Below are 12630 nucleotides of genomic sequence, written 5' to 3'. Positions count from 1 at the left end.
CCTGAATCATAATTCACTACTCCACTGTTCAGCTGTATGCTCAGTATGTTCCAAACATAGGTTCACCAAAACATGGCTGAATAAATCAATCATAGTTCAGAGTTTAAATATGTAGAATTGACTGAACACAATCGATCCATTTACTGCCAGTGTTTATCATGCTACACCTCCACACTGTAAATGTATCATGAGGCGTGATCTGTGAGCTACACAGGGATTGATCAACCTGAGCTGGGTACCTGTGCTGAAGGTATTTGATATTGACAGCTCAAAACATCCAGTGATTCTTGGTTATATCACCAGACATGGATGTGTACATCAACAAGGGTGTGTTCAAAGCTTCGCAGGTATTTAGTCAGCTCTATACGTAAACAAGACAGCTCATCCAGTGTTGACCTTTTTATCAGAGGAAATGTTTAGCCCTCAGATTTCAGAGCCTTATCAGATGACCACACGGTATCCATACACAGCCTGTTTTCTTGGTTATACATGTATATCACTTATGTTAACAGTTTATAGTTTGAGTCTAACCCACCCCTTAGGCTATATGTTGCACAGTAACAGCAGCTACAAGGGAAGCAATTTCCTAAATGACAGCATTCATGTTTGTAAAATAACTCACCTGTTGTGCACTTTCCCTTAATGCTGTGAAGGGTTGTAGTTTAATGACAGCAGACACACAGACACCACATACTTCATTCATGTTCCACAGACTGTTTGTGCAGCTGGACTTATACAATCAAACTTGAATCAAACTTTTTCAAAAAAAATAAGACTTACCCCTGATTCAGATCAGCTTGGGCTTCTGGCAGATGCTCCTGCCTCTCTGAGAGAGCCTCGGCAGCTTTGGTACCAGGACCGTGTGTGTCTGTGTTTGAGACTGCCACTTGTTCTAGCACCGTCCTGTTTATGTTTGTCCCCTGAGTAATTGTATCCACCCACTCATTACTCTGTACAGCCCTATTGTGTTCAAACTCTGTGGCATCTGATTGCTGCTCGATGCAGTGTGTCAAAGTGCCCGTGACAACCTCTGTTACAACAGAAGTATCTGTGACTGCACTTTTTGTGATGTCTGCGCCTTCTTTGCTCTCCTCTCCTCCCCTGCCTGCCTCTGCAGTCAGTGAAACTTGCTCTTCTGCATCTCTAACTTTGGGTGTGATCATGCTTTCCTCTCTTGTGTTGCTGGATGGAGCATGTACAAGTTCAGAACTCCTGCTGTCTTTGTTGTCCAGATATTGTATGTCCTGGTTTGGGAGTTGCTTCTCCTCATTAGGGTGGTCTTGTGTTTCCATGTCCGCGGTCCAGTTTCCCTCTGACCCCTCCCCCTGCCCATCTGGCTTACTGGAGGGTGGAGCAAACTCGCATACCATCAGTGTGTTCACCTGCTGAACCGGTGTGGCCAGTAACTCCTCCTTTCTCTCCTTCTCCCCCTCCTCTCTCATCTGTGGCAATACTTTGTCTGCTACTTCAGTCTCCTGACTTCTTCCATCACTGCCTTCGAGAAACTCAGACATTTCAGTTTCCGGCACTTTAGCTTCTGCCCTCTGACCTCTTAGTAGTTGCTCTGTTTCATTTTGGCTGTCAAGGTGTTCTTCTTTTTCTTCATTGCCCATTTTACCTCCCTCGTGCTCCATTTCAACAATTAACAGCCTGAAATCTCCCTCATCTCTGTTGTTTATTCCTCTTTCTGTAATCTCCTCCTGCTGTGGAAGCTCCTCCATGTCTTTCAGTCCGTCAACCACACACATTTCTTCTCCTTTGTCCACCGTGTACATCTCTTCACCCCCACTCTCCTCCGCATTATCCTCTTCAGCGCTGTAAAAGACCTCCATGGCACTGCCATCATCTGATCCTACGCTCAGATATGCAGGGCTAATTGGCACTTCACACTCCCCCACCTGTCCTGAAGGAGCAGAAAAATTCTCCTTTTCTGTCGTTTCGATTTTCATCTCAAGATCCTTCACTGCAGTCATTTTATCAGGTACAGGAGAGGGACAGCCGGAATCAGCGCTCGTCCCGTCGGTGACTAACTCTTTAACTAGGATCCCTCTCTGTTTGGAGCCTGTAACCTGAGTATCTGTCCCCTGGGATGTTACACAGTGAGAAACGGGAGGGGCAGGGTTTTGAGCCACAGACCCGACAGTGTCTTCAACAAGGCTAGGGCTGTCTGATTTCATCCCTGAATGGGAGCGCATCGGCTCCGAATAAGGAATCTTATCAGTGTCTTGACCAACCAGTTCAGAATATGAATTGACAGAGGAAGTTCTGTCTGGGTCTCTTGTAGAAACGTTAACCATGCCGGAGCCCTCACTCGAAGAAATTACCTTTCTTTCACTGAAGTTTATGTTAGTAGAACTGCCTGCAGCATCATCTATTCCGCGAGCAGCAGAGTCATGTGAAGTTGACAGACGGGAGTATATAACACTAGTTTCTGTGTGACACTCATTAAGGGTTTTAACCATGACAGGTTCTGATTTGACATTAGCATGTCTTATTATCTCAGTATGAACTTGAGAGGAAGGGGTTGAGAGGGAAGACATTATCTCAGAGCCAAAACTCTTGGGGATTAGTGAGTCATACAAAGCTTCATAAATTGCCTCTTGATTGACAGGAGGAAAGTGCCTTTCACCACTAACAGCCAAGGTTGTGGTGGCACTCCTGGCAATTTCAGGGATAGACCTCTCAGTGCAAGAAACTGAGACTTCATGATGGACAGTAGCAGAGTCTGCAATGAGAGCAGAGTTATCTGCGCGAGGAGCAGGGACTGACTCTGTAATAGTGGAGTCAACATTCGCCAGGGAGGCTTCACCACTTGGAGTTGGACTGTCAGCTGTGTCGGATGCTTCAGGTTGATGGTGTGATAATGTAACACTGGTGGATTCAGTAATAGAGATCTCTGTTTTTGTGTTAGACTGCTGGGGAACATCATTATCACCCAGGCTTTTACTTGCACAGACTGAGTCGACAACTGCTACTTTGTGATCTGAGGTGTCGAGCATCACCGCAGGCCGGCTCGCTGGAATGCTAGGTGTAGTCTGAGTATTAACAGCAGAGGTGGTGTCTGTATGATTTATGGGTGCGGATGAATCAGAATCACTTTTGGATGAGTTATCATGAACAGGAATGTTCTCTTTCTCCTCTGGTGAACCTGGATCATCCAGCTTCAGCTCGGGGATGGTAGCAATAGGTGCTCTTTGTGTTTCCTGATGCACATCAAGAAGGTCGGAGCTGTTTGTCAGAGGGTTCTGGGACTCTGGTTGTGTGTTTATAGTGACAGATGACTGCCATTGTTTGAGCAGAGGGAAATTGGATTCTAACTGGTTTGTCGCCACAGGGGGAGGAGAGGGGATGTCAAATGAATTGCTGGTTTCAAGCTCCGGTTGAGACATGCTGAACATTGTCTTTGTGTTGCCCTGATCCAGCTCCATCTGACTGAGGTCCAGAGGATTCTACAAAAAGATTATTTACAGTTTCACTCACGAAATAATAATGAATTAACTGTAGATACTGACAAGTGAGAACCAGTTTGTGCAATCTCATCTGTGATGATTGCAAGACATAATTGCATAGAGTCACAGAGCTAAGCATCTGTTTTTGTAAGAGATAAAAGAGAAAATCCCCTGGAAATAACACTTACTGCTGATTTTAAACTAGTAAGGAAAAAGACGGTTATTGGAAGTTACATATCTTTCTCAATTTGCACAAAAAGAGAGAAAAATAAAACAGGTTATTAAGTTTGAAAATATAAAATCATGGAAAAAAGATTTACCTAGATAAATACACCTGATAAAAACACTTTGTAAGTTTGGTTTACATTCTACACATTAAGCAGCGCAATATGTCATTTCTGACTATCTTTTTTTGGTTACGAAGTAAAGACTGAAATTAAAAATCTTTCTAATTGTGCAGCAGACGAAGTAATGTTTGATCCAGAAACACAAGAGTCTTTGAGGTTTCTGGAAATACCTAAACTACCTTAAAACTGATTTAAGTGTTGTTAAGTGACCTCCTGGGTTTTGGAAAGATCACCCCAGATTCATATGTCAGAGAAACATGCTGATGCTCAGCTTTGTGACTTGACTGTAATAATGATATATGAGAAGACACAAACTGGGGCAAAACACTGAGATCATATAGCTAAATATGCAGTTCTTGAATCTGAACAAACAAAATTTTGGGATGGTGTTACCTCTTCTTGCTCTTCAATGCCCGGGCTATGAAGGCCAAAAGTACTCTTAGAGATATCCTGGTCATCCTTCCTCTTTTTCTTTCTAAGACCAAGGGAAAAGGTAGCAAACCTTTTGGGCTTACGGAGATCCAACTCTGAGTAGCTGAATTCTTTGCCCTGAGAAGAAGAGAAAGATGGAGAGATGCAGAGTTATAGAGAAAGAGAGAGAGAGGGATGGAGAGAATATGTGAAATGCAAAATATAAAACATAAAATGTAAAGGTCATTATTAACTCTCACAAAGATAAAAAGACAATATCATGTGTTACTAAAAGCATCAAGAGATATGTTGCCTTTACATATACTGTATGTATTAACTATAATCAGAAGGGATTTTTACAGGTTGGTTTATATAAAATCCTTCCCCTTAAAACATTTACTGTGGCTCACAAATCTTAATTTGAATACATACAACATAACTCACATACCAAACATTCATGATCATTCCCCTATGCCCTTGCTAAAGGTTAATTGGTAACTCCCAAACACTACGTCTTTCAGTCATGTGAACGAAGATACTACACAATGAAAATTAAAGATTATGAATTCTTAAGCTTGTAAACAAGAAAAAAGAGATGACACCCTGCCTTCATTCCAAGCAGTAAAAGCTACCCCACCCTGAAAAAAATGAAAGACTAGTAGAACACGATCTACTGAACATACTTCACTAGCTGAGAGCTTTGGTAAATAGTAAAACTTAATGAGCAACTTCCAATTATAGAGTCTTACTTTAGCTTACTGCAGTGTACAATTACAACCTGTAAGCTACATTATATCATAGAATTACAGCAAATCTTATACGCAGCCAGAAAAGTGGAAAAACCGTGAATCAGCAAATTTATCACCAAATCCTCTTGTATGTGACTGACTGCTTGGGTATGTAGGTTTTGATGTACAATCCTGAGATAAGTAACATCTAAATCTAACATTTTTTTCTATATAAATAAGTGTCAGATTAGCAGGACAAAAAGGCTTAAAAGGATGTCAAAGTATCTTGGCAGACCACCTAGTATGACCCAGACGTTCTTCTCCAGATATTTTTAAAAGATACTAAAGCGTGCTCTTGATTGCAAACACTGATTGAAAAGATAAGGGCGATGCTATTCTGGTGACTGTGTGTGCATGTTATGCTGAGCCTTGATGACAAACAAGCCTGGAACCCCGGGCTGTCTGTCACTGTCACCTGCCAGATTTCTAACTGGGTGTGTCTGCTAGAATTCTTCCTTCTGTGATGGATAGTTTGGAAAGCATGAGAGGCAAAGACAACAATCAAAGTGTGTACGTGGGCAGGGTAACCCTGTTGTGTTTGACACATCGAAAGTCTTGTTTATTAAGATGTGTGTATATACATGAAACTGCAACAGAGATAAAAATACTGATACAAGAAAACAAAGTCACAGACACACCTTCCACCCTTTAACAGTAGCAAGAAAATATCTAACAGAAGAATCCTGATTTGTTTTGATTGACTGAAGCTGATACAAGTACAAGTTGTGGAGATTTATGTTTTGGCGAGATCTATAGAAAATGCGTGGCAGCTAAGACAGGAAACACTGTATCCATCATCATAGGACATTTCTGTCATGTAAAGTGAATGTTTAGAAATGCACTCTACTTAAATTTGTGGAAGTGTACATTATGATTTGGCATGTGGCCATCCTGGTTACTGTCTAGTGTCTTTTAAGCCCATATAGGTCAGGCACCAGAAAAGGTGCAGGACACTCAAATAAACAAATCAATCAATCAATCAATTAGTAATTATTAACCTATGGTTACGGCCTATGCGTCCATTAAAAACATTGTTTTCATTTTTACTCGACATAAATTTACAGATATTCACATATCTTCCTCAAAAGAAAAACTGAACTACTAAACAATAAATGCACCCTTTCTCAATTCATTACAACTTCGACTACAGCCATCGTTTAGTCTGGTATAACCAGTAGCTTCTGTGGGCTTTAGATACTCTAGATATACATTGCTTTGTAACTGACATTACTGAGTCAGGTCACTAACTTTGACTCTTTTTTTTTATTGTGTTTCTGTTTGACCATTGACTAATATCTTGTAACCGTCACTTGTAGCCACAGTGGCTGCTGTTCAGCAAAAGTTACCTAGCTTGCTGTGAGGTTGGGCAAAAGTTTGTAGTTGACATTCAATATGAATTATTACACTACATGCTCCAGCAAAGCCTCTGCTTCCTTATTTAAATTTAATAACACACACTGACTACACAAAGGCATTCAATGTACATAAATAGACTACACCTTATGCAGCTTCCTTGGCACAGTGGCTCAATCAAACTATTGCTTTGTGTGGCTAGCCAAGGATGATTGACGCTCGATGCTGCATTTAAGTTCATTTGAGTTCATCCCAAATGTGTTTAATAGATGTGATGATGAAATTTCACCTCAGTGTTCCTCAATCCAGTCCTGGATGATTCATACAGAGTGACATAAACACATTATCTTGTAGAGAACAAGCCATCTCTGTGGGTTTACATGAAAACCACTGAAGGATTGATCTGGTCATCATGTACATGCATGTATTTCTTATGCCCATGTCCATATCCACATCCTACTAAGGGCTGCTGTCCATGACGCAAAGTTTTGAAAAGGTAACTTGTGTTCTGGTCCACTGGTGGTGTGAAAACCCGCCCTACTGCCACAAATGATCAAGCTTTTGTCATGTTTTAAAACCAGTCTGCATAATGCGTCCACACACAAAGCGAGGTTTCATATCTTCTCATCATTGTACTTTTATGACTTTCATTTTGAGAGCTGACATTTTGGGAACATATACACATAAGTAACTGTACACTACATTAATACTGTATGTACATTCACCTGTTTCATCCTTATCTGCTCTACTGTATATAGCATCTGCCAGATCAATTCATTACAGTTTAAGAACTAAACTATATGAGTAGAATTAGCATAGTTTTCCATTTCATCTGTTCAGGTCACACCTACAAGCATTCAAATCATAATTGATCTCACCACAACATTGCTGCTTAGTAGAGCACTTGCACCCTCTTCTGGAGGGAATAAAATAGCCTCTCTGTCTAACTCTGTATTATATCTACTTGGGAATTAATGCCAGAGTAGGGTGAACGATGAAAGTAAAGCACAGCAGCCCAGATATTAAGTATGAAGCAACTGCTACAAATTTTGACTGAATTTTGAAAAGACTCTGTGTACAGATGCTACAGATGCACTGTGTTGCATGTCTGTTTTTTTTTGAGAAATGGTGCCCCCTAGAGGACAAGTCCTGTACAGTGTATGTCTATCACCTGCAGTCTTTGACAATTACATTTCTTTTTGTGAGTGTGACTTTATAGAATGGGTAAATAATAGGGATTGTGCAAAGTGAACATTAAAATTCAGTTTAGTTTATTGACCTTTCAGCATTATCACAGGTTCATAAAGACAACTGTCATTAAAACACTGAATTATTTTGCTGTTACAATGAAACATCAATATATGAATATGACCAAACGTTAAAATAGACTAAAAATTTTAAAATTTGCAGTTATTTAAGTTAAAATCGAATATCTACTACCACAAATCTAAAATCTGAAATCTAAAATCCACTGTCATTTAGGAGTCTGCACATATTGGGGATTGGTGATCTCCTGTATCTCTCAGTTTGGCATTTTAGGATGGTCAATTGAGTTCCTTGTCTGATGACCTGTGATCTCCTCCATGAGGGGGAGGGGTAGTCAGTCACTGAAGTTGGACTTAAGCAGCTTTCTGGCAAAGGCAAGACACAGTTGAGTGCATCTCTCTGCTTGAGTGCACAATTTAAGAGTGCAGAGAGCCTCTGGGTACCCCGTATAACTCTGGAAAAGTACAAATTTACAAGCCCAGTGTGTAGCTTGTGTAGATGGAAACCAGTTCTGGGTCTTGGACATTGAATTTCTTCAAGCGATGCAGAGCAAAAATATTTATATTTACAAAAATAATCATGCTAGTAAGGGAGGAAAAGGACCTATAACCACAGGTACTGTTGCAGAGGGGATGATGAATTCACCTAAAAAAGGGTTCTTCTTTCACAAAAACATTAAGCCCCCAAGAATAGTCTTGTACAGACAAGCTTCTCACATCTTTTAGAGCGTTGAGAGAAAACCTACAGGCCTGTCCTGGGAGCAAAACAGAGATATGAAAACACCCATGATATGACATGACATGACATTGCCATGAGTGTGTATATGTATATCAATTTCAGAGGTATTTAAAATTCAACTGAAGCTCTACACAACATTAGTTCACTAGTCACAACCTTTAAAAAAAATCAGAGTGAGTCTTATGGCAAGAAAAATAATGCCAAAATTAATTTTACCAACCAAAATGATTAAACTACATAACCTCCAATGTGATTTCTGTTACTTCCTGTATATTATAATATAAGGTGAAAAAATGGGGGGACAAAAGAAAATTGAGAATTTAAATTTAAATTTGCTAAATCATGTGCTTGGCATTTCTTGCCATGGGGAATAATACTGAGTTTCAACTGAACATTATCCTGTTCCGACTCCCAGGCTTCAGAAATAGAAGAGAAACAGTTTTGAGAGGTTTAGCTGCAAGCTTTGTCTACATCCAGAGCAAAGGTTTTACGTTTAGAGAGGATAAACAGTTTAAAACCCACGCATTAAATGTTTGACTCAAAAATTTATTTGAATCAGGTGACCATTTTCTGCCAAAAACAGATCTTACTTGCATTTGACTTGCAGATTAACACCACAACACTAGATTTAGATATAGTGCATTTGCAAGGTTGTTCAGTAGGGAAATTACAGTATGTTAAACAAGTACCTGCTGTAAACCAGATCAGTTTGTCAGTCCTCTCAAATAACATTTGTGATGTTGAGAAACAGTAAAGAAGAAAGAAAATACAGTATTTTGCCAAAAGCTTTTCCAGATGCCTGATTTGCTGGGTTCATAGAAGCATGATGCAAGGTGCACTCTCTTCCCTGGATGTTTTTAGCTTTTACCTTTATAAAATTTTCATCCATTCAGGATTATTTGTCTCAGTATTGGTATTGCAGTCTCATAAGTTAGTTATAGAGCCTTTGGACAGAACGTTTAATGTTAGACAAGGACGACAACTGCCACAGCACGAGCAAACCAGTAGTTGCTTTATGTTCATACAGTCAGCTGGCAGTTTATTAGGGACACCAAGCTAAATCTAATTCAGCCTTACACAGCAGACCTGCTATAAATCCTACCTTAATGCCAGTTATAATGTTAATTTTTTTGTAGGGGAGGTGTCGATTCAACTTTACGGCCATGTTGGAGGCTGTTTGTGGTGCTGAATTGTGTAGCATTTTACCGAGATGCGTCTTAGTCTATCCTCATTTATAGCAATAAGTAGACGGCTAAAACTCCAGCCCTCTGATGAGTGGGAGATCTCTCTTAAAACTTCCTCTCCTGAGGCTTCGTCCAATTTTTCCTTTCTGTGCTGAGAAGCTTTTCTTGTCTATTACTTGGTCAGGATCTGGAACTAATGCTGATGAAAGCCTCTAAGTCTACTGAGACATTATACTGTAAGTGATATGATCTGTATCATCTGTTTCCTTGTCAACCTTAATCCAATTGTGTATTTTGAATTACCTTGTGAATGAAAATAAGACACTTTACTGAAGTAGATTCCCGACTTTTACTTTATTTCACTCAAGAGCAGAGTAACATACACACACACACTGGGCGTCACACAGTGATGTGTGTATTTGTGTCTGCCGCATATTTTCACCCTTCAAACCTACTTGAAAAGTCAGAATAAAGGTGTGATAGTTATAATTATTTACTTTTTTTTGAGAATTGACAAAATATTGCTTATTTCTTGGATTGACTTTACTTTTAGTCAGGAAACTGTGGCTGATTATCTTTGCCAATAAGAAAAACAAAAACCTGACTTTTTAAACTTGTTAACCAAGATATTAACTGTACGTAACATAATAGGACTCAGTGAAATTCTTCGTGTATGTGTGACTGGAAAATGCTGTTTCATGCTTTTTTAGTTATACTTTTTCTTTTACATTGAAAACCTATAAAAGAGGCAATAATTTAAACTAAACATAAGATTATTCATATTAGGATCCTTGTAAACTGGATGATGCTATTGTTTTTAATGTACAAGCAGCCATGTGGGCATGTAGCTTGATAAAACCCTCATTTTGTACACACACACACACACACACACACACACACAAACACACACACATTCACCCTTTGACATGATCCAGTCAAAAATCTTTCCAGCTTAACTGCAATGTTGAAAAAAGGTGGACTGGCAGTCATTTGTAATAACTGCCCATGAAAGAAGGTCAACAATGAAAATGGCTTAACTGACCTTTGACCTGGGTGCAGTGGCATAGAGAAAAGACCTCTTCTTGTCCGAGACGTTTCCAGCACAGGCGTCTCCATCCTCTGCAGTGTTATTAGGCTCTGCAGCACTGAGGGGCACAGAGTGAAAAATGTTTAACTAACAGAATCTCTACAAACTGAATCCAAATAAATAAATTCTAATGTTTCTCAACAGAACAAAATGCAGCAAATCTGAGCTTTAAAGCCCTGTTTGGTGACACATCTGATGCTTTTTTTTCTGTTTTTTTTTCAGTTGTGTGAATAGAAATGACCTTTGATGATGAACTGAGGAGTTAATATACAGTATAGTACAATAACAGTGATGTCAGTGGGGGGCATTAATAATGCTTGATAGTTGAGCTTAAAAACGGAAAAATATGGGACTCTTGGAGACAAATGCTTAGAGACATTAATTTTAGGGATTTTTTTGTCCATGTATGGTTGGAATGACATAGTGTTTGCAGAATACTATCTATCTATCTATCTATCTATCTATCTATCTTTTATTTATCTATACACAGTATATATATCTTGTTTGTGCAGTATAATCAGAGCTTTTAAAAAAGAGGAAAAATATGCTGCTTAGCAGAATAAAGCAATAAATCACTCCCGAGGGAATGCTGAATAGAACCAGTTCAGCAGATTGACTTTGTGGTTCTTGGAAGCGTTCGATGTAAAGTATGTATGACTTTTATATAGTACAAAGAGTAATTATGCCATCAGGAGTTAACGAACATGACAAAAACTTTTAGCTATATTACCAAAAACAAGAAAACTGTAGCTTCAAGCCAAAATAAAGATTATTCATTTGGTTATCATTCACTTTGAATAACCCACTTTGAGGCTTTTTGCTTCGCAAGATTTTGTAATTTTTGTTTTGCTGCCAGAAATGTTTCCAACTCGTGTCCTGGGATGTCAGTGTGTGGCTGAACAGGGGCTTCAAAGTCAACAGACGGGCTCCATCAATAATTATGAACTGTCATCACATCATACAAATGGTACAAAGGTCTCTTTATACACACAGGGAGTTTTCCTTTGCACAACTGGATGAGACAGGAAGCCAAACGACAAGCAAACATTAGTAGCAACGGCACAATTTATGGACCACTGTGACTTCAACAGCTATGCATATTCACATTTGTTCACACAGCAAACATGCACACCATTTCATCTGCTTTGTGTGGGCATAAGCTTGACCTTTTTCTGTACTCATGTAGGTGACAAGCGTCCAGGTGATTATCCATGTTAAAGAGCTACTTCAACAGCAGTTGACACTCTCATATAATCTGACAGGCTCTTTTATACACACACACACACACACACCTGCAAGAAGGCAAACAGAAAGACACTCACTCAATACAACAGCTACCACTGTTGTGCATTTGTAAAAGTGTCACCTTTCATTCTTTTTTTTTTGAAGGTTGCCAATCAAGTACATGTGTGAGACAAATAAATAATGTTTTTCTGGCCAGAAATGATGCCCAGAGATAAGCGAATGAGTCATTTCTTTCTCCATAGGTTTACATCACATCACAGGATACACACAGGATACCGAGAACGGGCAAAGCCTCTCACTGTGTGAACTTATAAGACCTCAGCGATAAAAAAACATCTTATGAATGTCTTGATTTGGATGAAGCCCAACAGGATGTAACTGAGAGATGAAAGTGCCTTCTGTACTTTATCTGGCTGTGCAGGAAAATGTAAGAATGCATGTTTGTTTGTATTAGAACAAGGCCAATGGAAAGATTGAATGGGAGGAAGGGAACTAAAGTGAGGCCTTTTCCAGTGAAGCTTACAAATTTGCATCTGTATCTACAAACTGGCAGACACTTGCTACAGCCAAACCACATATTTTCTGTATGTAAATGGACTAAACTAGCCACCATATCGGTCACCTTTAAAGGAATGATTTGTCATTTTGTAAAATGCACATATTTATTTTCTTGCCGAGGGGCAGATGAGAAGATTATACCACTCTCATGTCTTTACAGAAAATATGGGAAATACAGTAGGAAAACTCCTGCCTGGCTTTGTC

At 39.4% G+C, this 12630-nt stretch overlaps 1 protein-coding gene across 1 annotated transcript in view; it reads right to left on the bottom strand.

Moving 5' to 3' along the window:
* crybg2 (crystallin beta-gamma domain containing 2) overlaps positions 1-12630 on the bottom strand; it is a 50188-nt gene that overhangs the window by 29314 nt on the left and 8244 nt on the right. The window contains exons 2-4 of the mRNA XM_042436153.1: positions 10579-10681; positions 4190-4345; positions 781-3449 (exon numbers count right to left, since the gene is read on the bottom strand). Of these exons, the coding sequence (XP_042292087.1) occupies positions 781-3449; positions 4190-4345; positions 10579-10681 (2928 nt within the window). The remainder of the gene's footprint in view (positions 1-780; positions 3450-4189; positions 4346-10578; positions 10682-12630) is intronic.

The sequence above is a fragment of the Thunnus maccoyii genome, chromosome 15 (genome assembly GCF_910596095.1).
Source record: "Thunnus maccoyii chromosome 15, fThuMac1.1, whole genome shotgun sequence".
Classification (NCBI taxonomy): domain Eukaryota; kingdom Metazoa; phylum Chordata; class Actinopteri; order Scombriformes; family Scombridae; genus Thunnus; species Thunnus maccoyii.
This window is presented reverse-complemented; position numbering and strand designations above follow the sequence as displayed.